Below are 26,356 nucleotides of genomic sequence, written 5' to 3'. Positions count from 1 at the left end.
GATTGTCTTGTCATCAGCAGAGCGTTTCTGGGAGATCTCATCTGTAATCTCACGAGATCTCAGGGAAAGGCATTCCCCCCCTTCCTGAGATGATGTTCATGGTCACATGTCCTAGTCACATGTCTAGTCACATGTGCCAGAAATCCAGGTAGTAAATGGAAATCTAGTAACCTGCCCTTAGTAAACATGTCCACTGTCAGAAGACTGGGGAGGAAAAGAGAAATAAGTTGTAAAGAATGTAAAGCCAGCACTTATCTAGAAGTATGTTTTTATAGATTGTCATTACTTAATATTTCTAAAGGTGTGTTTGTTTTTATTTTAAAGATAAGTGTAAGGTCAGCTTTAGGGTACTTAAAGGAGAATTATGAGGCGAGTGATTTTCGCTCAGCCTCATAATCTGAGCTGACCTGTGACAATGAAACTGTCACAGGTCAGCTCAGTAGATCGGGAAGTGAGCGAACACATACCGTCGTTGCTCACTTCTCGATCTATCCGTGCAGAGAGCCGTGACTGTCACTCACGGCTCCCTGCAGGGATTCCACCCTCCCCTGTCCGATCCTCCAGCGCTGACTGGCGGAACAAACTGCGGAGGGGGCGGGCACAGCTGGCTCTGCCTCTGGATAGGCAGAGCCAGCTGTCAATCCCACAGCTGGGTGGATCTCGACAGCAATGTCGGGATCCGTTCCAGCTGCGGCATCTCAGTATACCGCGAGCAGTAGCTCGCGGCATACTGATCTTCGGTCACTGAAGAACGCTGGTTTGTGTTCTCCCGTGACCCTTAGGAGAACTATGGGGAAAAGCCCTGACCCTATAGTTCTCCTTTAAGTGAATTTTTAAGATTTAACTCCTAAATTTAGTGTCATTTTAAGCTCAGACAAAGTCACTTGTCTGTAGCTCAAGGACTTCTTTTTAGTGATAAAAGTTAAAGCTTTTATGAAAAATGTTACTGTTACTATATATTGTGACATGCCAGAAATGTATATATGCCAATTTGAAAAGTGACTAAATGATCTTCTTTAGTTTCTCCTCAGGTAATTCCAATATATTACTTTGAAATATAAAATTAGCATTCATTGGATTCAAAGAGACAAACATGTGTAGAGCATGGCTTAGAAAAAGCCAGAAGATAAAATACAATTAGTAGTATAGTATGCATATTTAATAAATACGGATAGAGGAAAGTATTTGAAAATAAAATTACCAAATCTAACTGCCATGAATGTCCCAGTCTTTCTTGAAGTTTATCATATTAGAGTTCTAGTTTTGTATATTAAGTAAATAAATTGGCGAATTGGTTGGTTACCTGAAAGCTCCAAGTTCTATTGTAATGTATGCGTTTTCTCATTTGTTTTCAGAATAATATGTTCCCTTTCCACTAATGTATTCTACTTCTTTTAACCAGAAGAATGATGTAGGTTTCACAATAGTGATTACACTGGCGCCATCAGAGCTCTCACAAGAACAGGATATAAATGCACCCTCACTACAGAGAGATGTTTTCTACAGTAGAATGAACTGCACATTCATAGACCCATATGTCACATTGCACTGAACATTCGTAGACCCATATGTCACATTGCACTGCACATTCTGAGCCCCATATTACACTGCAGCAACAGGATTGGCAGAAAAAAATACTCATCTGTTTTTACAATGTAGCCCCCATCACCTTTTGTGAGGTGGCTACTAGAAATTTAGTTATTTCCAGGGCTGATCCAATGAATGAGCTACCTCATTAATTGGATCAATGGGCTCTTTTAAAATTCCTGGCTTCTACTGCAAGAGGGGTTAATGCTGTGGAACTGGACGCTGACATCAAGGACTAAATGGAGTGTCGTTCCTCATGTTCTTTACCGCCATTCAGTGTCGAGGAAGCACCTCCTGCTGCTGCTTGTAGATTGCAAAGAGCCATGTAGCACTCGGATCTTCAGTTCTTTCCTACTGCCCACCAACATTTATTTTGGCCACCTCCGGACATCGAAATTTTACCGGCTACCAGCTACCTGGATTTTGTTAGTACCCGATCTCATTCGAAAGGAATGGAACTGTACCACGCTACATACATGTCATGTTTTGTAGTACCCAAACAAAGCGTAGGTGTGAAGCCAACCCAAGTTTCCTTCAGCCAGCAGTAGAAGTTCTCACCTGTATTTTCTGTGCGACTGTAGAAGTTGGGGCTCTTTACATGTGCCAGCAATAAGAATCATTTTTTTTTTAACCAAGTGGTCCACTTCAGAAACATACATTTGCAGACAGTGTATGTTTGCTTAATTTTTACTGACTGCCCATAAATATGAACAGTTGCCACCACTACCTTTAGACTGGAACAAGGAATTGTTAGAAAAATAACTCTTCTGAGATTCATAACTTTAGGGCACGTGTGTGTATGGTGTCTCAGTCCTCAAGAAAGAGTAACACACTTCACGTTTCCCTATATTGTTGTCATATTCCTTTGTTCAGTGTGCAATACTGGACAAAATATTTACTTCAGAATGAATTAACACGCCATAGTTTAATTTTGGATTAGACTTGTTAAATCAAAAAGGACTGAATGCAGTAATTCCTCATTACCTAATCAAACAGATGATGAAGGGCCAGATATCTCATGTGAGATGGCTTTAAAATCAAAAGGGATAATACTATAAATTAATGATTACAATGCGAATCCCACAGAAAACAAATAATTACATTGCTGTATCTACTCCTGGATTTGTCTGAAGTAGAATTGCCAACGTGATAAAAAGCATCCCCAGACAACAAGGTAAATGAATCAAATTAACTACTTTACTATCCAGGAAAAACTGCAGTTGTGCCAAGGTCACCAAAGTCATTTAAAGCTGGCCATACACCTATAGAGTAACTGCGGATTTTCTATAGTCAGATGGAAAAAGTCCAACAGATTCCTCCATCTACAGATAATCTATAGGTGTATGGCCAGCTTAACTTTTATGTAAGACATAAGCACGAAACAGCAAAACCCTTAAATGTGTGTTTTGGCAGGGCTTCAATTTATAGTCGCATGACCTGCAGTATAACCCATGGGTGAAGACATCCTTTGTTCCTCAATCGACTAGAAAGAAAAAAAAACTTTGGCCAGAAAGGGCAAAAGTAAATACAAATAAAGCTATTGAACATTAAAATATATCTAAAGTCCAATTCTTTTCCTTTGTAATTAGAAAGTGTGGGAAAATCTCTGTCAGTTTTTTCGCCATTTGTGATCAGTCAGAGATTTCCTTTAAGTTCCTGCCTGTAGACATAATAGAGAGTAAAACTCTACCAAAGGGTGGGATATCCCCTATAGACAGTTGTTAGCATACTGTATCTATGGAGGGACAGCGTTGTCATCCTAGTCTTATTACATAGTGTGGAAGAAGTTTTGCAGAAAAGAGCTTTAAAAGTTGATAACATTTTTGGACATTTCAATTCATTGTAGAGAAATGAACATTGACTCTTAACCTCCCTGGCGGTCTGATTATTTTTAGCATGCCAAAGCGGTACATTGTTTTTCATGGCAATTTGTTGTTTTATATTGTAGGCCTGTAATTCTTAGTAAATCTTAGGAATAACTCACCTAAATCTGTCCAAACAAGAGTCCAGTAGACATCCCGGGTATGATAAAGTTTGAAACACGAAATCATAAATTATAATATAATAAATAATTATAAGAAATTATAATATAATAAAAAAAATGGTCCAGTAAAAATGGGAATTCTGGGGGCGCTGCCTGATCCGTACCACAGGATAGAGTACCAAGTTTGCACATTACTGAGCAAGGTCGCAGAATCGTCGCTGTCGTCACTTTCAGTGTCGGATGACGAATTTCCCAACGAATCTATATCGCTCAATTCTGCAAGTGATTCTAATTTACTATCGCTGTTTTCTACCTGGTCTAAAACCGCTTTTGACCTAAAGGGATGCTTTTTGGATGCCATGGACGTTCTCAAGTTTCCAGGCAGAAAGAACAGTAAAAGTGCAGGCAGGGCACTGGACAAAATTGAAGTGAAATGGTTTGATACATAAATGTAATTATAGCAGATTACATTGTATTGTGTGTATTCTGTGTATATTGCATGTTTTCACTTTTGAATATCCCGCCGGCTCCGTCCACCGCTGTGATGCCGAAAACAAAACTAAAAGTAAGATGCCGGCATCGGCCGTCCGCGTACGGCAGAGGACACCGTGGGCTCGTAGGGACAAGGTAAGTGGCACTTTTGTGCAATCCCGAGTGTGGCTCGGGGTTACCGCTATTGGTACTGAAAATTAACCCAGAGCCACAATTATTTTGTATACTTACATTGGCCCAATGTAGGTATGCTTATGCCGTATCTGATCAGCCACTGGGGATCCTGTAAGGCACTGTAGTAGCCGGAGGTACTACATGAAAATGGCTTTTTTTTTCGTACCTTCAGGTTTTGCTTGCATTTCTATAAATTAGCCCCCATACCATTTGTATATGCAGAGTCTAATAGGATATACTGTATTTGTGTATCATGGTTTTCATTTTGTCTATGTATAAATTATGGTAATATTCATATGCGTTTGTGGTTCCCAGGCATTGGTGTTCAGGCTCGTCTCTTCCTGATCCTATTCTAATAATTTAATAGTTTTGAGGCTTTTTCTTTGGAAAATTACCAGAAGAGCTATAATTCTATAAACCCATTTGTGACGTTTATAACAGAGTGTACCTCGTAGCACAGCTGAACAATTGTCTAGACAATTATGAAAACGTCTGGTCCCCGTGGCAAATCAAGATGCCTTTTTAATGGATACCAGGTCCCACCATTATAACTTGCTCCTCTACGCCTTCCATCGTCATTGGCAGGAGGCCCTAACAGGCCTGGAAAGAGAGAGTGGGAACTTCCCCCTAATATGCTACTCCGATCCTACAGGTTCAACGTTCCATTGGATTAATACTACTGGGGGATTGTTAGCTTGACATTTGCTTTTATATACAACTTTCCACAATGTTATCAGCTACCAGATAAGATTTTTGCTATCTTTGAATACATATACAATGAAGGGCAGACACCTTCTCTTGTTTTTATAACTTTATGTATGCATTGTTCTCTGATGTTACAAAAATAGGTCATTTGTTTGTATACACTTGGTAAGCATTCAAAGACGTCCATCTTTAAATCACCATATTTAACGATATTTGTAAGACAAGTGCTGCTACCTCCTGGTCATGGTGTGCAGAATATTTTGACAACCCGCCTAAAACGTATATTGCAGCATTTGGTGGCACCATCTGAGGATTTCTCTCTTGGTGAGAGCTTGCACCAAGTTCCTGACTCTACACATCTGCTGTGGACAATATGAAGGGTTCCCACCATCCTCCTGGATTCCTAAATTCTTTCTACGGTGATAAGAATACCGTAGGATGAACAGAAACACCCCCAAAAGAGGGCATAAACTGTAGCTGGGATATTTCCCCAAGAATGATGTAAGAAGACAGTCGGTGTTTCAGCCCACCAGACGCCACCTGAGATAATGAAAGTATCACTTTTGAAGGGTGGACTGAACATACAACACTTTTTAAAGTTCAGTAGACTGAGAGGGCAAAGATGAAAAAAGCAGCAGACCAACATTATTGGATGTGGAGAATATGATGGAAGGTGTAAACGGTAGAAAGAACCTGCAGTAATGCTGGTTGCATTGCATCAGTCTCTAGTGCAAACATGGTGGAAAGTTTGACCTTAAGAAAATAAAACTGATCCGAGCTCATCATCACTTGGCTCCCTGTGACTACACATCACACACGTTTTTCAGGCACCAGTTGTATCCGTTCTCAAACAGCCGCATCCACGGCGAGACACCGAGCGACTGACGCCAATCTTCTGGCATCCAGGGCCACTGCCAGGTCAGGACACTGCGCTCTGGGTGAGGCATCATGGCGAGGTGACGTCCATCCTCAGAAACAAGTCCGGCGATGCCAAGTGGGGAGCCATTAGGATTCATGGGGTACTCCTCAGTGGGCTGGCCCTGGTCATCAACATAACAGAGAGGAGCCAGGTGGTGGGAGGTGACATGATCCAGGAAGGCCGGAGTCCGGAACCTCATCAGACCTGGACAAAGGGAAAGGAAGGAAGTTAACTGAGCCCACAAGAGACAACTATGTCTGTGTACTCTGGATGCTGCGTTTGAGGGGCTCATGTTATTATGATATGTGGAGGGTACTATGAGCAGTAATGCTGGATACAAGCATAATAGCTTTGGTAGGCCTGAGACCAGAGCCAGGGGCCACTAACACCACTTTGCCCTTCTCATGTTGTGAGCGGACCTAGAATACAGCCACAAGGTCTATCTGGACACCCAAAGATCAGACCTGTCAGACACTTTCCCCTTTGAATCCTACACACAATGCCACACCCACTACCTGCTATAATAATACGAGGAGCTCCAAAGGCCAAAGAACTGCCATTACTCCACCAGAGTGACCTTTACCCCACCAGAGTAATTTATGTCCACTAATAACTCAATACAATGCATGAAGTCCTTACCTTCTCCATGTGCCACCCAGACCCCCAGCGATGAGCCAGACATTCCGTGCAGCAGGATAGATGGACTTGCCTCAATTTTCACAGTAACAAAACGGGACTCGAATCGACCAGAGAGGTTGTGGCTGAGCAGTACACCCTGTGAGGGATCCTGTCCGGCTGGATGGAGAGATTGTGTGAATAAAGAACACGAAACACTCATACACAGACACACACTAACAATGTATATGACTCTGTACACAGCTCAACACAACCGAGACCGTCTTCCCTGCCAGCAGATTGGAAAGTTCTCAGGTTTTACCCACCTGCATCTGTTGGGTTCTCAGCACCAACCCAGCCCAGAAGAGCCATGAGCTGGCAGCCATTGCAGATTCCCAGACTGAACGTGTCGGGCCGACGGCGGAATGCTTCAAATAGTTCACGAACACCAGCATTGAACTTCACAGAGGCTGCCCAGCCTAAAAAAAAAAGAGGAATTTACAGATTTGTACTCCAAGTCTTTCTACATGAACTTCAACTACACTAAAGTTGGAACATTTTTTTTTAAGTTGCTACTTTTTTTATACAATCTGTCTTGAAAATCTAGTACAGCGTTTCCCAACTTTCTTTTAGTCACAACACCCTTTAAAATCTCGGGGCACGTCAGTCTGATATATAAAACAAGTACATGTAAAAAATGTTGTGTGGCCCATACAAAATCCATACCAGACCTTTATCCGAGTTAGGCTATGGTATGGATTTTAATCAGGGGCCCAATGCAAATATATGCAGGAGGCAACAAGCCTGGACGAAGGCGAACTTCCATCCTTTTCTGAATGGATCTATGGATTAGTGTCATTCATTTCCATGATGCTGGTTGCCGGCTGGCATGGCACTGTGTGAAAATTTTGAGGAACCTCTGATGAAGCCAGAAGGCACCCTGGTTGAGGAAGGCTGCTTTATTCTTAGAAAATAATCCCTTTCAGATACATTATCTTACGAATGTATGTAATTATTAATGTTTGCAATGATATATGTACATGGGGACACCTATATTTACTCAATTTGTGCTTTAGTCTTCCTCTGTAAGTGGACCTGTCATCGTTTTTTTCATGTTAATTAACTCATGTGAAGTATTATATCAGTGTAACACTTCCAGGTGTTTATAACCTCTCACAGAGATCACAGCCTACATCTACAACATCTATGGTCACCATCTACTTACTGTACTTAGACACCGCCTCAAAGATGACGAAATCATGTAAATCCTGGTGCCTGTGTTCACAAATGTCTGACATAGGCTGCAGCAGGGGCTGATCTATGACTTTGTGACTTACTAAAAAGTTATATTGCTGCAGTCTAAGCACTGAGGAAGAAGGGACTAAGGGAATGCTTCCTACTGCCCTAAGCAGGCCGCTAGAATCTCAGACAATGCAAATCCCTGAACTGAAACTCAAGGATGGCTATTTAGCTGTGAAAGGCTTGTTTACTCTAGCCCGCACACTAAAACGAGCCGTGTTAGTGTGCACTGGGGGTGCCATGCATTGTTACACTGCAAGACAGTCTCCCTTTTTGTCACAAAATGGCATTTTATACAATTCTATGTCCCATAGTGGAGCCTTTTTTGGCCTTATTTTAGCATCAATAACTTTCTGCACATAAAGAATTCACCCTGAATATCTTGTAAGTTGTAGAATGTCAGATGGCCATTTACCTTTAGCAGAGCCTAGAACATCGGCATAGCTGAACCCCCCAACAAACACTAGCCCCCGGAAGATGTCCAGTGTGGAGCCTCCCGATAGAAGATCCTCCATGGTGACGTCCCAGACCTGGAGATGAGAGAAGGACCATGAGAGACTGAAGTCAGTGGAAATGCAGAATGTCCAGCTTCTGATTGGACATGGCCATTACCTCAAATCCAGCCATTAAAAGTGCTGCCGCCATTTCTCTGTCGCCATTACTGCCCTCCTCACGAACAACAGCTACCCGTGGCTGGGTGGAACCTGCGAAGATAACAGCACATGTAGACAATGCAAAATTCAAATAAATGGATGGTTTAGTCCCTCTCCACATACCAGCCTCAGACAGAAGAGGGAGCTTTTCACTGGGGTTAAAGGTCAGCTTATACTTGGGCCCTTCTCGCCGGATGAGTCCTGCCTCCTCCTGAGACACCCAGCTGGGATTGGCTTGCAGGCGCTCCAGTTGGAAGCTTGTCTCCTCCCACACGGCCCTTAGTGTCCCCACCTCTTCACAGAGCACTTCCTCCCCGTTCACACTAACTCTAACCTTGAAAAATGATAATAAAAGAATTTATATAACAGCACTGTAGTTTCCAAAGACTCTGAAGAGAAATTTTGCCAAAGGTTGGTGAAGTATGACATGTAAAAGATCTTTTTGACGGCTTCAGTTTGAGGAGCTTCTGACTTGCAATTGAACACTTTCTGACCTGCATTTGACCTGTTCCAAGTGGGTTTGTCATAGCCATAAATGTATATGGGAACACAAAAGCCACTTGACGCAAGCAAAACCCGGTTGACACATGACCTTCATACCATCAAGTTACAAATGCAGCAATTACACACATTATATCGGCATATCACAAGACTGGAGAGCTTATTTAATACATTCTGATTAACAATGAGCATGTATTCCTCCCATGAGACTTACAGTGGATGTGGGTCCTTTCCCATGGGTGCACCCAATCTTCACACACTGTAGCCCAGACGACCGGTATTGCTCTATAACCTGCTCATGTGCGGCCTCCGGGACCTCCAATACCAGCCCCAATTCTTCTGCGAATAGCAGGTCCAGTGCTGGAGAGAGACAAGGGAACATTTAAGCATTTGTATGTGTAGGTTAAATGTTACACAAGACACGGGAGTACACAGAGTGAAACGCTTACCACTAGTGTCTGTGGAGGAGAATTCGACATTCAATCCACAGTTCCCAGCGAACGCCATCTCCAGGAGACATGTGATGAGACCGCCATCGCTTACATCATGACCAGCGCTTAGGCTGCGATCTGGGAGTGAGAGAAGAGGAGCAGAACCATGGGAGAAAACCCTGATTATATGCCAGATTAACAATGTAAATGCAATACACCGGAAATCTGATTTATAAACACATGCGTTCTAGGTGTATGAATAGGGAGCACTAGAGAAGGTAAATGACAGGAAACTCACCTTTAAGAAGTTTCTGTGTGACCTGGAAGCAGGATACTAGTGCCTGAGGGTCATCCAGGTCCGGAGATTGCTCTCCCAACTGTGAGTAGCATTGTGCTAGGGCACTTCCACCCATCCGATGCTGACCGGGACTAACAGGAACATACAGCAGGACGCCTGGAACAGGAAAAGAAAAACAAACTGGGAAATATAACAACATAGCTATAAACAAACCAAGTGTCTGACTATCCAGAGTATACCCAATCATGCTATAACATCACATATGAAGTAACAAAGACTATAAAGTGTCACATAAAGATTTTCTTTTTAAAGTAGACCTATAGAACAAATAGGTTTCACCTAAACCTTTTCACGTAGTGAGGACTGCAAAAGGTATAGGCAGGCCAGAAACATTGATCTCTCCCATGAAATCTCAGAGTTCTTTTTCTGCTGATGCCGGTCACTTGACTAAACATTGGCGCACTGGTCCTGTGATGTCAGGTAAAGGGGCTTATGGAAGTTCAGCTCAATTTTCGCTTCTGGCAGAGATCGGACACCCTTCAATAGAGATCACTTTACCAACGTTTTGCCATTTTGTGGTGGGACTGGCAATAGCTGGGAGGCCTTCAGATGTTTATACCCCTTACTTGTATAACTTTTTAAGCTCTAGGTTGACAGACAGAAGTGTCCAAATCTCAGGACTTACCACTCATGCCTGGGTTCTTTAGGTCTGGGGTGAGCGTGGCAGTAATATCCGGACACACAGCGTACACAGAGATCACAAGAGACCCTGGAAATGACACAAGGGATTAGAGCAGTGGATGTAAGATACATAGAACAAGGGAGGACAGAGGTCATTCTATCCTTGTCCCTACCTGGAGCCTTGACCGTTTCTGAGCCGACTCTGGCCGCCATGCTGAGAGAATCCTTCCCTCCGTCCACAGCTATGCCAACCTCCGCCATTACGTCACACATGGCAACGCAGGCATCATACAGGGCAGCCCCCTCGCCTGGCAGCTTGGCGGCCCACATCCAGTTTCCGCTGCATTTTACATCCTGCAAGGAATTGTTAGGAGATTAATGGAAAATCACTGTGTATTTACAGTGTCTGTGTGTTTCCAGAATCTACAAAATTGGGAATTACCTTTAGGTCAGAAGAAGAAAATAATGTCACAACCACACCATAGTAATAAATCAATAATCCATTTGATGGCAAGTTGCCATTCAATGCAAGTGCTTTCGGGGCCTCAAGGGGTCCCCTTCATCAGGCTCAGAATTACCTTTAGGTCAGTGACAAGAGCAAACACGAGATTCGTCAGCGCCTCCCCGACTGCCATACGGGCCCCAGCCTTTGGGTTCAGAAGACCCTTTATTGGTTGTTCGCCAATTGCTGTGGCTCCACCAACGGTGTCAGTATAGGACAATGCAACCACTGCCACATCCGCTAATGGTGTGTGAAGGGGACCCACGCACTGCTGCTGAGCCACGAGACCAGTGACAGAACGATCCACCTGCAGATGGAGACAGAGTGTGAGAAAAAGTACGCAGGAACCACTAACAAGCTATCCAAACTCTGAAGAGGGCACCACCTTATTGGTCAAGTATCTTTTGCTGGCCACAGATGGCAGTCGGAGAACTCGATCCAGGGCCTGTCTGACAACGAGATTGCTGGGGAACGTTAAAGGTTGGAGTTCAGGCAGAACTCGGTTTAATGCAAATTCCTGGGGAAAAAAAAAAAAACAACCCAGCAAACACGGGCTTAAATGGGAACTCTATTGAACTTGCAATGTGAGCTTTCCTGTTCTTACCCTGCATTGCTTCTATGATTCAATGTGAGCTTTCCCATACTTATCCTATATTGCCTCCATGATTCAGTGTGGCCTTTCCCCCGTACTTATCCTGCATTGCTTCCATGATTCAATGTGAGCTTTCCCCGAACTAATCCTATATTGCTTCCATGATTCTGTCTGACCTTTCCCCTGTACTTATCCTGCATTGCTTCGTACTTATCCTGCATTGCTTCCATGATTCAATGTGAACTTTCCCTGCACTTATCCTGTACTGCTCCCATGATTCAATATGTGGTGTAATCGGGGCATGGGGATAGTCTGTACCTTACGAGGCATTTTGCCCAGCACCCACTCCAGCTCCAAGTCCACCGGCATAGAATTTCGGTCACTTCCATCGGGTTCTGGATCCGCCTCGCTTCCATTTACCAACACAATCTGCACAATTGCAGAGGTTAAAGATTCAGTGACTGCGTTTCAAGAAGCCAGTACAGCCAGCACTGGGGTAAGCTAGATACATACCCTTCCATCTCCTGTGATCTTCCCAACAAAGTCTACAGGGGATCTCTCCCTACGACACACAGAGCGCAAGAACTCTGCATCAGCTGGGCGGAGGAGTAAGGCGTTAGATTCCTGGTACTCTGCACCCCAAATCTCCAGTACGCTTAGTGTGGGATCCCCTAACTGCAAAGAGAGGGGGAAATGCAGATAATGGGGAGATTTGTTTCAAATTGCAAAAAATTTAATGAAAGCAACCCTGTAGCTAGAATAATAAAAAGCTCAGACAGAGGCACTAGGTGCGTCCACAGTGCATGCGCTATGACATCCATGGTGTGGCATCCTCATGCATGTGCAGTGATGTTCTTCACTGCTGGGGGCCATCTTGGTGACGCCGGTAAAGAGAGGAGGTGATAATGACCCATAGGGGTAAAAGGTATGCCGCAGGTCCCCCCCTCCCACCCCCCTCTTGTGCCACTGTCGGGCTCTCAGTCCATGGCCACTGACTTAAGAGGGGGTGACACCAAAATAACTGTCAGTCATTTTGGTGTTACCCCCTCTGATGGTGTCAGCCGGTGTGGGCTGTATCCCCTGCACCCCCTTGTGACACCACTGTCCTTTAAAAATAAATGTAAAAAAATAAAATTACCAATACCCGTCTACAATCTATACTCTATGGCAGCTGCTATCCAACACTTTTGGGTGTACCAGATAGTACATCCCCTTCTGGTCGCTGCGGTTCCTCCTGCCAGCCACAACGCAACTACAGTACATACATTAATGTCAGTCTATTTGTGAACTAGGGGTGTGCTTCTGTGAGCGCCCCTAGTTTCACAATCTGACAGATCATTGACAATGCTGGTCTGAGACTAACAAACGTAAACCAATCAGTGATGTTCCTGATCATGGGGTTACAAGGAAACCTGCTGGCTGCCATGCACATTTGATTCATAATTTAAAGTTTCTGCACCTTTATTGGAAGGTTTATCTTCATATACAGCCTGAAAATCCTGGGCTGTAGTCAGTCACGACTTATATAGCAGCACAGCAAGCCAAAGCAACCAGATTTTAGTTTACAAAAGTCTACCCAGTAGCAGGTGGAATGCTAATAGTTCTTGCAGCCAAGGTAAGGGTCGGAAGAAGGACTCATGGAATAGGTAAGGGACTGTCATTGCACCTACCTGGAAGGCTTTGGTGTAGATGATTGCTCCTTCAGGTTCACTGAGCTCCTTTAGGACATTACCTGCGGAGAAGACCGAGCATGTCAGGATGGATGTTTTACTAATGGAGCCAACAGGGAGAATATTCAGGTCTCACCATTGCCTCCTGCCCCTTGGTCATGAATACTGCACACTGGATTCTTGTCTCCTCTCTCCACGCACGCCCGAACTGCCCTATTCATCTTCTGCTCCATCTCCGCATCTCCTCTCTGCACTGCACCAAAGTCCAGATCGCTGGCGTTGTCCCCCTGAACCTGGAAGGTGGCAGGGAATAAATGTGTGTCGCCATCTCCTCATAAATTACTTCTAAATACCAAGGCAGCCCAGCCCAGGAGGTAATCCTCACCTGAATAGAAGAGGCCGCTCCACCTCCTACACCAATCCTGTACACTGGACCTCCAATTTTCACTACATGCATTCCTAAAAGGCATAGAAAACAACAATGGACCTATTAACAATACAAAAAGTGCACAGTGCAACTATTTGGATTTCACCCTACTGGTGTCAGGTCAAGGGGAAAACAAAAATCAATTTATTAGGGTTAGTACACTTACCAAATCATTTTCCTATGCATAGTTGTGTTTTCCAGAATACTAAATGTTGTTGACAAGCTGTATACATCCCATGTTTAATTTAAAGCTAATCTCCAGGCATATATAAAGACACCAATTAATGCAGCACTTTATTTGCTCATACATCAGTAATTTCTTTTTTTTAATGCAAGCACTGTAAGCACTGAATTTGACTAGGTATCAGCCTTCCCTGTACATAACAGTTCAGACTGGAGAAGAAGCTCAAGGTGCCAGTTGGATGTACTTCATTGCAAGGAGCATGCTAATAGGAGGAGTGAGCAGATTTACCACATCAGTCTGCTGCTTCTCCTTTCAGTGTCCAATTAGAGGCTGGGGGAGGGTCCAGACCTGTAAGTGTTGCTTATCTGTTTCAAATGTGTATTTAGCGGTTTGCCCGGAGTTCAGTTTTAAAGATTTTAAAACACTCCAATCTAGCTCACAGCTTTAAGATTACTTCCATCAGTTTTAGCCAAGAGTATTTTTTTTTAATCACATGAAGAAAACGAAATCTAATCTAAATCTAGAGCTAGCCACACGCTTCATCCCGATTGTCCAATCTCCATACAAACTCCTTTAAATTTAGCAACAGCTATGCACCTAATCTATTACGCTTGTTCCCAGTCAGCCAGGTCCTCACATTATATACAAATCTAAAGAAAATGATACAATCAGATTTCTTACTTTATACAAAGAGCAATGAAGTTATTTTAATATTTCCTCCAAAAGTCAAGCTCGAGTATAAGTGTCCATCCAATTTTTATATCAGATCCCTCACCTGGTTCTGGCTTCTCCTTCTTCTGGTGAACATCCTCCATTGAACCAATGCCGCCACTGAACATGATGGGTTTCACCCACTCCCTTCTCTCCCCAGAGGGCAGACGCAGGCCAAACGAACGGGCAAACCCTGCAGATGTATGACAGCAGAATTTAGCTCACCAGTGGTGATTTGTATACAAAATGAAATACACATTGAATGTATCACCTGTTAGCACCGGCTCTCCAAACTTGTTGCCGTAATCAGAGGCTCCATTGCTGGCTTCAATGGCCACCTCTAGAGGCCGGGCAAACTGGACTGGGTACTGAAAGGAGTCATCCTCCCAGGGAAGGGGGTAACCTGGGCAGAGGTAGGCATAGAATCAGTGGGCAGAGAAGGAGACCAGGCTGGGGAATAGACTTGTCACATACGGCCAACTTACCAGGAATGTGCAAGTTACCAAAGCAGTATCCGGCAGTGCCTGCTATGACATGAGCGCCCTTCCCTGTGCACTGAACATCACGAATACGCCCGCCGGTGCCTGTGGTAGCGCCACTGAATGGAGCTACTCCTGAAAGGAGGAATGGTCACATGACCCTCAATCTTACAATTGAAACACAGACATGTCAGATGATCCTCAGGCCTTTAATAGGCAGGTATATACTGTACGTCACATGACCCTCAGTCTTATTATAGCTTAGTACAGAGTTACAGTCATGTGTGGGTCTCACCTGTGGGGAAGTTGTGGGTCTCGGCAGTGAAGATGAGGTGCCTGGTGGAGCTTTGCAGGTGATAGCGGCCGGCACGTGATGGGTCATCAGGGATCAGAGCCATAACCTCCCTTCCCTGGATTGCACTGGGTAGACAAAGGCCAAATAACTTTGATCTTATGATAGAGTTATTCAGTGAATTCTCAATAAGCATGACGAGATTCAAAATGTTAAGGATGCTTATCAGGTCCGTTCTTATCAAGACGTCATGATGACGATCTGTTCACACCCACCTGCTGTTATCACAGAATTTGATGACATTGTTCTGGTTACTGCTGTCCTGTGTCTTCATGATCATATCAAACAGCGAGAGAGCCTTCTCCTCTCCATCTATTACCAACTGACCCTTGAAGAACCAGTGTCTGCTGTGCTCACTGCAGAGGAAAAAAATAAGAGAACATACAGGGAGAGAAGAGAAAAATAATTAAAAAAAAAAAAAAAAAGGATACAGAATAAATGTCAATAGAGAAAGACAGAGCAAAAGAGGAGCGGGGAGAAAAGAGGAGCGGGGAGAGGAGAAAAGAGGAGCGGGGAGAGGAGTAAAAAAAAGGGGGGAAAAAAAAAAAAAAATTAAAAAAAAAAAAAAAAGGATACAGAATAAATGTCAATAGAGAAAGACAGAGCAAAAGAGGAGCGGGGAGAAAAGAGGAGCGGGGAGAGGAGAAAAGAGGAGCGGGGAGAGGAGAAAAGAGAAGAGGAGAGGAGGAGAGGAGAAAGAGAAGGAGAAGAGGAGAGGAGAAAGAGAAGAGGAGAGGAGAAAGAGAAGAGGAGAGGAGAAAGAGAAGAGGAGAGGAGAAAGAGAAGAGGAGAGGAGAAAGAGAAGAGAGGAGAGGAGAAAGAGAAGAGGAGAGGAGAAAGAGAAGAGGGAAGGGATGGAAAAAGAGAAGGGAGGGGAAAAAGGAACAGGAAGAGAGGGAGAAGAGAGGGAGAAGAGAGGGAGAAGAGAAGGAGAAGAGAAGGAGAAGAATAGGAAAGATACAAGAAGGAAAAATACAGATACAGAATAAATATGTACAGAGAAAGAGGAATGGACAGAGACACACAGAGCAAAAGGAGAATTGGGGAGGAAAGAGTGAAGAAGAGAGGAAGGAGTGAAGAAGAGTGGAAGAGTGAGAGAGGATAAAGAAGAAAGATTGAGATGGGAAGAGATTGTACATTACTCATATGATTACTCAGAGTCAATGGTTTACAAAGCCATCTAAAACAAATTACTCCAAGACAGGAAACATCCCAAAGCCCCAGAAACTGTTCAGTAGGAGAAGCAACGCACACAGATGTTCAGCCATGTCACTCCACATCGTGGTAAAATAATCACTTTCTGCAGCTTTTCATGGCCACATCTCATCCTGACAACCAATACACACAATACAACTAGGATACAACATTTAAAATGATAAATATCACTCGCCTATTGGACTGAGCCAAATCAAAGCACTCCACACTGCTGGGGTTGCGGCCGACGCGCTGGAAGAGTGCCGTGTAATAGTCCAGATCCCAGGAATCAAATGCCAAACCTGCAGAGCAATGGTGAAACTTTAACTGACACAGGCAAACATTTCAGAAATATAATCCCGGGAGAACCCTATTATATGGCTCACATACCCAGCTCGGAGTTTGCCTGCTCTAGCGCTGCCCTTCCTCGTCCGATCACATCCACCTCATATACCTGCTCTGGACGCACCGAGATCTCGAAGTTTGTCACTGGATCTGGATATACACATTCTGTCATCCGATCATAGAGCGATGCAATGAGTTTCTGCTTCTCACTCTCCGCCAGATCTTTCTGGAACTAAAAAATATGGAGCGAAAGACATTCCATAACTAAGAACACAATGACCACCTCCCTGGGCACATAACAAGCCTCGGAATGCTCCATGTAAAGACCCCACCTAATTGCAGTCTGTAACCTCAACTGTATATGATATGGATAGCTGAAAGTGGCACAGAGGGCATGTAGGAACCCAACTTCTCTCTAATGTGTGGAGTGTAGAACAAATTACCACCTTTAATGTATAGAAAAATCGTGATTTTTAGGCTGAGCAAAGGTGACAACAATGCACTTCAGCTGCTGTACATCATAGGATATTGTCCCTCATCGCTAAACCTCAACAGTAATATTACCCTGACCCTTACCTTTCCAGTGGCCCACGTGCTGCAGCGCCATGGCTCCCAGTCACATTCGGAAAAACAGAGGCTGCTGTGCTAATGCCAGTGACTGCATCATATATGTCGTTTTTTTTATTTTGCCTCACTTTAACTTATAATAATCCGCTATAATGTCCAAAGCCCAATCTGCCTCTTTTAGGTTTAGTGATCCTCTATAACCCTCCTAGTACCTTTATTAGGAATCTCTTAGAGCATTCTATCCTGTCCACGGCGGTCAGTCCGATGGAGCGGCATATGGACACGGCATTGGTGGAGGAAGCGGTGGAGAAATTTAGCCTGTAGAAGATAGCAAAAATAAAGAGCGAATAGGAGGTTTTCATTTTTTTGGATCATTGAACAAAAATGTGGAAGGGTTGGAATCTCTGATATGTTTTTATTGTTGTCTGTGTTCCCACTGGGAAGATCTCCTATTAATTCCTGCCTCAGCAAACGTATATTGCATTGATATTGAGCTTTAAAAAAATGTAAATTCCAAAAGAAAAAACAGGGATATTTCTAGTTTGTGAATTAGGGATGCATCCATACTGGTTTTTCGGTATCGAGTACCGATACTTTTTTTTACAGTACTTGCTGATACCGTATACTGATACCGAAGTGCCATTAAAAGGAGAACTATGGGGTCCAAGCTTTTCTTTACTTTTGGATTCCATGGGCTGTAGGAGTAAATTTTGCAATTTGCTCCTATAATCCAAAATGCACCCTAAACATACAATCGTTACTTTAAGATGGTGGGCAGGGCTAAGCGCCGCAGTGGGGAGAGATCCCGACAATACTGTAGGGATCCTCCCAACTGATCGTTCTCACTGTGACTGACGGCGTTCCTTGAGAACTGCTGCGCGTCCACGAATACTTGGGCATGCGCAGCAGCTTTCTTCCTACCTCCACGTCCCCGTCGTCTGTGCCAGCAAATGACAGCACGTCCATGGAAGGTTGTTTCTCCTCAGTGCCTTCGCCCCTCCTTCCTCTCTGTCTTGAAATTGTGCAAGAGACGAATGTCTCCTCTCACACTGTGTGCTCTGATCGTTCAGGGGAGACAAGTCAGAGATTTCCTGTACAGTGGGGGGGGGGAGCTGAACGATCAGAGCACACCATGTGAGAGGAGACATTCGTCTCTTTCTCATCGAACACCGGAGCTTGCAGAGAGGGGGCGGGGTTATGATAATAGCTGAACGGTGAGGGGGAACTAAGATTTACAGGGAACTGGTTTCCATACAACTGCTGCAGGCATCTGATTACTAAGACAGAGCAGGGGAAGATCGGTGAAGAGAGAGAGAGAAAGAGAAGGGAGACAGAGTCAGCTTGCTGCTTCTCAGTTGAGACTCTGCCTCCTGCTCCCACATGTCAGCGTGCACACTCCAGCCGAACACAGTGTGCTTGACTAGAGAAAGCGCGGCCACGGCAGATAGTTAGAAAAATAAAACTGAGGGCGGGGCTGCAATCTCTGTTAACGCCCCCTAAGAGGAAAGGAGCTTGGAGCATGGCTGCAGGTGGCTGTTTTCTGTGGCTTGTGATTAATTTATCTGGGATGTGCTGCGACTTTGGAAAAGAAGAAGAATGCTATTAGAGTAAAGGCAAGAAGTACTTTTATTTGCCCTTAGGTCATAATTCTCCTTTAATGAAGCCGGACGGCTTCCCGATTAGCCGGTAAGCCGTCTCCATGCTCCCTCGTCACCAGGCGATGAGGGAGCATGGAGATGGCTTTCTGGGTGAGTCATTACCCCCCCCACCCCTCGGCTTCCTGATTGGCAGGGAAGCCAGCACCATGCCCCGTAGTGATGTAGGGAGCATGCAGCCAGTTTCCTGGTCAATCAGGAAGCCAGGCAGTGTGTAATGCCTTGCTGTTCGGCTTCCTGATACTGGAAGTTCCAGTATCAGGATAGGCATTGGGAGCATTTGGGCAAGTACGAGCCAATACTGATACTAACATATGTGCTTCCCAATTGTGAATACTCAATGCTGACACATAATGGAAAGAAAGAATTTTAATTAAAAAAAATAGTTTTATGACATTTACAAATTTACTTGGTTAAAACCATGAATAGATCCATTGCAACATTATTATATTGTTTTATAGTCTACATCACGAGGAATCTTGCATCTGCTGATTTTCAGCCAACACTTTTTCAAGGATAAGAATAGTGTTAACAAAACAAATATATTGTCAGGTACACATGTAGGTAACATGATAGATTTGTTTTCTCACAAGATGATATTTATCACTTGCGCTGCATGTGGATCCTTAAAACAGTGGACTTTGTTCCAAGAAATGCACTGGATGGAAATCAGCAGATGCAAGATTCTCTGTGATGTAGACTATATAACAATATAAGGATTCTGCAATGGATCTTTTCCTGGTTTTAACCAAGTACATTTGTAAATGTCATAAAACCCTGTTTTATGTTAAAAAATAAAAAAAAACTTCAAATGCTTTTATGTATGTATCAGTACTGAGTATTTTTTGGGAAATTTTATTATCATGTTAAAAAATAAATACATAAGTAAATAAAATATCCTCCCAATCAGCTCACTTGCCTTTCTCCCAGCATGCAGTGCCCAGTGAAGAAAAAAAAGGCCTAAATACTGTCATGTAAGGGAGGAGGTGATGTCATCAACATTGTGTAAGCTCTGACACCATCAGGTATGGAGCTTACAGAGGGTTTGGATTCCCAGCTCCAACAGAGAAACAGAACAACATGAAAGGCGAGTACGATTGCAAGGGGAGGGGGTGTCCTTCAAGATCCAGAACAAGTCTCTGAGGAAATTGCCCTATTTTATGCAATAGGCTACCTGCAATCCCAACTTCTAGTTCCAGCAAACTAGTTACAGGAGCAAGGAGATAAGGATTCAGAAACATTTTAGATACAACGTGCAATGTTAGAAAATAATGGTCATCTGCAGGCTGAAATGGAAAGTCTCATGTGGTAATGAGACACGAGTAGTAATAAGACACTGCGGCTCACCTTGGTCCAATCTCCACGAGAAGGTCTGAGGGATTAGGGTGCAGAAAAGACGCATCTGAAATGCTCTTGGGGTCAAAGGGGCAGCTGAAGAGCCAACGCAGTGTCTCAGTCTCCTCGATAGAAGGCGGGGCATCACCTGCACAAAATCACAAGTACCATTTGAATGGAATGGACAACTCTACTGACATTGGTTAAGTGTTACAAGGAAATAATACTTTTAGATTTGAAGGTTGATCTGTTCCCTTGTTAATTTGTTATTATTAGTTTAGTCTTAATTTATTATAATTGGTTTTAAAAAGGCAGCCACATAAGCAAATATTTTATGAGAACTACACTAACCAACCAGAACTGTGTGTTTCCCAGTCAATAAAGATTCTTTATTATGCATCAGCTCCAAAATTATTTCAATTCAAATTATCACAGATATACAATCACTTGTATCATGCAGCTACAGTGACGAATCTACAATACAATATTTATCTCACTTCCTGTTAGAAGTCATGACTAGGGATGCACCAAAATTTCAGACACCGAAACATATCGGCCGAAAATGGTACTTTGGGCAAAATGCCGATGACGGCACTCTCCTCCCCGACCCGCTTGGCATCCTGACAGTTTCTCTCCTCCCCGCTGGACGCTGTGCTGTGTCAGAGCAGCCACATAGAAGCGCCCAGCAAGGAGGAGAGAAACTAGAGATGCACCACAATTTCGTCCGAAAGATATGCCGAAAAATGCCGAAAGTACTATCTTTCGGACGAAATTGTGGTGCATCTCTAGTTTCTCTCCTCCTTGCTGGGCGCTTCTATGTGGCTGCTCTGACACAGCACAGCGTCCAGCGGGGAGGAGAGAAACTGTCAGGATGCCAAGCGGGTCGGGGAGAAGAGTGCCGTCATCGGCGATGTCAAAGCAGGCCGAGCTCCCCTCCTGCACTGCCCCACTTAGCCTCCCATGACAGATCAGGATGGAGAGCAGTGTGAGGGAGGAGACAGTTGTGAGCAGTCAAAGGAGGCCAAGCCCATCCTGATTCACTGTCACAGGAGGCTGAGCTGGCAGTGCGGGGAGGAAAGCTCAGTCACCTTTGACAGCTGACTCCTCCCCCGCAACGCCAGCTCAGCCTCCTGTGACAGTGAGTCAGGATGGAGAGCAGTAACAAGCAGTCAGTGATAGCTGACTGCTTGTAAATAATTGAGGACATAGTATGTTTACGGTGTCCCCAATTATGAATGAACAGGAAGTGCTCTACATTCATTCATGATTGCGGACATGGTAAACATACTATCTCCACAAGTTATGAATGAACAGAAACACTCAGTATAGAGGCTTCCTGTTGTGCAATGTGTAAGTTTTTGTTGTTGGGTTTAGATAACCCTGTATTCACCTACTTTCACCCTTTGCTATATCTAAGTGCCCGCTGATCTCCTACAGCCATTTTCTGTCTACATGCACTCCAGTGATGGCTGCATGACATTTCTCATGGCAGGTTTTCTAATGGTGACAACAGTGGACTGTGCATAATGTGTGTTGAAGCAGCCACTTGTGTCTTCATCAGAAATTCACCTGACAGGATGACCACACAGGAGCATAATGAGGAGACAGGCATAGTGTGTTGTCACCCTACAACAAGAACTGCCTGAACAAGGACCTTCATGGCAGGATCACCAGGGACTATTGAAATAAAAGCTGCAGATTTTAAAAAGACAAATTTTAAAAGATTGAAAATCCTTTAGAAAATTGAATTAACATGTTAAAGCTTTATTTGGGATTATTAGTGGTTGTGTTTCATCCACTTTAAAATCAAACGCATTCAAAAAAAAATGTCAATTGGCCAGTTGTGTTCACAAGTCTGTATATGAATGTTGGAAGCGCTAATTACTGTATATTTCAAGTTTCCAACATAATGTGAAGTCAGTAGCGGTGTCCAACCCTGGGCTGGACAAATCCCAGGAGCCAGGTCGCCAATGCTCCTTAAAAAATTACAGCTAGTGCAGAACTTTTGAGTTTTTCCTTTAGCTGTCAATGGAGTGACTCCTACAAAAGAATCCCGCTGGCTCCCAGATTGGACAGACTGGCTCCAGAATTACACAATGATTTGTCCACCCCTGCACTAACCATTCCCTTTTCTACGAAGTAAAAATAATTGAACATCAATCAAACTTTCATCAGATACATGGTCTGTCTGTGGCCACTCTCTAGGACTACTTTAGCTTAGACACCGAGCCGCAGCCAGGGGGGGGTCACTCACCCGTCCAGTTGACATTGTAGCAGAGCTCCCTCTGAACACTTTGGATATTCTCCGCTCCGGACAGACGCAGGGAGTGAGCGCCATGGAGGCAACAGTAGAAGTGCAGGACCACCATCTTGCCTCAGAGGGGGCACCTGGGCAGGGAGAAGAGAGCATGCTGTCAGAGCGAGGAGGAAGGAACCACAACACTTTGAGACATACTAAAACCATGATTAAGTCCGGTAGTAGTAAAGGCTTGTACCGTGCTAGCCATGGAAGCCCCCATCCTCCCAGGTCACCTATATTGCTGGATTAGAGCTAGCCATGCCGTCATCACAGATTGTTATCATAGTGTACAATGGTGTCTACACACTTATTGGTGACAAATCCCTGGACTTTGGCTTACAAACACACAGGCTCTGCAAAAACATACATCTTCAATTCATTGTGAAACAGCCGCAGACATCAGGAAATGTTTAGACGTCTTGTACAATGTCTACTGGTGCAGCTTCAGCCATGAAGAGGAATGATCAGCTGATCTGAGCGTTTCTGATCATGCACAACACACCGCAGACTGTCCCCAGTGTCGGCTTATATAAGATGTAACAATAGAGGATATAAAAAGCAGCAATTGTGAACACGGGGGTCTCCCTGTGCTAAGCAATGCAGCATAGAGGGGAGTGTGAAGCACAAGACTGGCTGAACAGAATGGATTTGACTAATGTATATAGCTCTGGCACTCTTAAATTTTACTGGTAACCAGTTAGGTTAGCAGTGTAGCTTAATCGGCTTATGGATTACATAACCTGATTATGTAGGGCCGTCATATAAAGCCCAAGCAAGCAGCATAAAATCCAGGACTCTGCCAGGCAGGTGTGCTAACCACTGAACGATTGTGCCATCCTTATTACACATCCAATGGCAAGCACAAGAGTTTGGCCAATTTACATCTATGCATGTTAAATGTATTGCGGGGCCATTCATTTTGAATAGCACCCCAACACACTAAGGCAGGGGTAGCCAAACTCCGGCTCTCCAGCTGTGGTGGAACTACAAATTCCATGAGGCATTGGAAGATTCTCACAGACATGACTCCCGGAGAGAGATGCGTCATGGGATTTGTAGTTTCACCACAGCTGGAGGGCCGGAGTTGGCTACCCCTGCACTAAGGCAACGCACGTGTAACAAATGGCAACACACTATAGTAAGTTTCGTCAAAACTTTTGCGGCACGTCTGATTTTTGTCCATTGTTTTCATTGGTCTGCCTCAATGCAACGCATGTTAATGAGCCCATACGGATTTCCCTTCTGCTCAGCTGTAACGTGGACCTGTCATAAAAGAAATCACACTTTATATAGTATCAGGAATTCCTGATACAAAAACACAGCATCTCTTATCAGGTATCTGCAGCCAGCCATATAGTATCAGACTAAGGGCTGTTCGCACCTGCAGATGCATGTTACATTTGTGTACATGCCTGCACTGCGATGCATCGGCACACACTGTAGCGTTTGCATTTTTTTTAACACAGTTGCATTTGGGGAAGTCTCATGAATTGATCTGTGAGACTCGATCAGGTTCCATTCACACATGACCGGTTTTCCACGAGTATTCGGCTCTATGAATACGCGCTAAACATAAAAAACAGTGCATTGTTCAGACTATTGTGGCGGCCGCGTGGTACAAAACTACAAAATAGTCCAAGCGCGAATTTATGGGCAGATCCTGCACGTTCCGGCTATAGTAATAACAGCAAACGTGGGGAATCCGCACGTACGTTAATGTTTGCGCGGTTTCCCGTGCGAAAAGCCACGTGGAAAACGCTACCGCTCTGTGTGAATGAAGCCTCAAACAGCCATGGGTGGGAAATGGTTTACAAAGCAACGACAGCTGACAACGCATGTAGCTGTTCGCATGTCATTGGGCCGTAGTTACCTGCGGATGATTGCCCCTGGGTGCAAACAGTTTGCATGCAGGGGCGATCATATGCAGGTAGATGCTGCATTTCTGATTCCATGTGAATGTCCGCTACAGGTAGTGGGGGGATGGCAACCAATCAGCTTCTCTCTTTCATTTTCAAATCTTAAAGTGACATTAAAGTAAAAAATGTTTTTCCCTCCCCCAATGTTAGTGTAAGCGCTTACCTTAAATGATGTTACTTAATCCGATCTTCTTTCCTGTCCTTTTCATCTGTCCCTCCAGTGCTGCAGCAGGTCTCCAATCCAGCGCTGACTCCTCTGGGCTTGCTGGCACTTCCTGTCCCACGTTGTCTGCATGCGGGTGCACGCGTCCATAGACTTACCTTGTGTCTCTCCTCGCGTTCTGGCCGAAAGTGTGATCTGCGCATGCGCCCGCCCCAAGATGCTTTGCGGCCTCCCAAGATTTTTCACATTTTCGGACGGGAGCGCGTGTGGAAGACACAGGTAAGTATTAACCCTTTTCAAAGCGTTTTTTTTTTTTACCCTTTTTGCATGCATCTACTGCTCGCTAGCAATGGATATATGCAAAAACACCTGAGGCTTTAATTATGCTTTAATTGAACAAACTGAAAAGAGAAGCTGATTGGTTGACATTTTGTCTGCTCCAGTGAGTGCTGTCAGGTGTCATTGCTTTGTATTATGCTTCCCGCCCACAGCTGTTTGCAAGAGTCCCACGGAGTCCCAAACGCAAGTGGGAAAGTGGCTGAATATAAAAACAAACACTTTATTAAACTCTATGCACAACCGTGTATTATGAGACATTGAGGTGTGTTGCAATGCATTGTTGTGCACAGCATAAATAACACACTGTGTGAACATAGCACATAGAGAACAATTACTATCTCTGTGTCCTTGCATTGATCAAGGCAAGCTCAGTGCACCTGGCATGAACGAGCCTCAAACCTTCATAACTAATTCCAACACCAAAATATTATGAGAGATGTTTTGTTTATTTCCCCAGAAATCTCTTATTTTGATCATTTCAGTTTTGTATAATAAACACAAACACTCTCCCACTTCCTCTCCTCCACTGATATCCCAGGTGCTCTGAGTGAAGCAGAAACTAAAGACTTGCATGGTGTATAGCACATCCTGAATATTACAAATCTTCTGTTCCCTACATCAGATCCCTGCAGTGTATATAGAGCTCAGCATTCCAGATTTATAAAATACTGATCAGCAACAGACCAGATATACAAAGTTGCAGACCGGAATCAAGCATTGGGAGATGTGGCAGAGCAATGATCTGCAGAGTTTGTATCAGTCGCCCTGCAGCTTCCTGGAGGTGTATCCAGCCCAGCACTGATCACTGCACACCCAGCCCTGTTATCAGCATGCAGGGTGCATTTGTAGCACATTATATCATAAGTACAGTTCCTGTACAATCAATTCATACATTACTCACCTACACCATGTGCTTCCAGAGCAGAGACTGCTGGAGGAGGAGATCAGAGAGGGGAGGCAGAGCAGGAGGAGACTGGGGAGAGAAAGGTGGATCAAAGAGGAGGGCAGCACAAGAAGAGATTGGGGAGGGCTAAGGGAGATGAGGAAGGGGCAGTACATGAGGAGACTGGGGAGGGCTAAGGGAGATCAGAAAGGGGAGGCAGAGCAGGAGGAGACTGGGAGGGGAAAGGTGGACCAAAGAGGAGGGCAGCACAAGAAGAGATTGGGGAGGGCTAAGGGAGATGAGGAAGGGGGGGCAGTGCATGAGGAGACTGGGGAGGGTTGAGGGAGATCAAGGAGGGTGCAGAGCAGGAGGAGACTATGGAGGGGAATAGAGAACCATGGAGG

The 26,356-nt window shown here is 44.3% G+C and overlaps 1 protein-coding gene across 1 annotated transcript; it reads right to left on the bottom strand.

Annotated features, from left to right (window-relative positions):
- Positions 1-5,733: 5,733 nt before the first annotated feature.
- PFAS (phosphoribosylformylglycinamidine synthase) lies at positions 5,734-26,044 on the bottom strand. The gene is made up of 29 exons (XM_018555466.1): positions 25,962-26,044; positions 22,607-22,740; positions 20,365-20,500; positions 17,575-17,680; positions 16,841-17,027; positions 16,647-16,752; positions 15,472-15,612; positions 15,200-15,324; positions 14,911-15,039; positions 14,697-14,828; positions 14,490-14,618; positions 13,489-13,562; positions 13,240-13,396; positions 13,104-13,165; positions 11,947-12,108; positions 11,752-11,862; positions 11,227-11,358; positions 10,918-11,148; positions 10,513-10,693; positions 10,344-10,427; positions 9,659-9,814; positions 9,379-9,498; positions 9,144-9,289; positions 8,552-8,762; positions 8,388-8,479; positions 8,191-8,305; positions 6,803-6,955; positions 6,501-6,656; positions 5,734-6,065 (listed from the first exon to the last, which is right to left on the bottom strand). Exons 2-29 carry the CDS (start codon positions 22,719-22,721, stop codon positions 5,746-5,748), a joined length of 3,969 nt encoding a protein of 1,322 aa, XP_018410968.1. The 5' UTR covers positions 22,722-22,740; positions 25,962-26,044; the 3' UTR covers positions 5,734-5,745.
- Between the last annotated feature and the right edge of the window lie 312 nt (positions 26,045-26,356).

The sequence above is a fragment of the Nanorana parkeri genome, unplaced genomic scaffold, assembly GCF_000935625.1.
Source record: "Nanorana parkeri isolate BGI_ZX_2015 unplaced genomic scaffold, ASM93562v1 scaffold197, whole genome shotgun sequence".
NCBI classification, from domain to species: Eukaryota; Metazoa; Chordata; class Amphibia; order Anura; family Dicroglossidae; genus Nanorana; species Nanorana parkeri.
The sequence above is the reverse complement of the archived record's forward strand: the minus strand, read 5'-3'. Positions and strand labels throughout refer to the sequence as shown.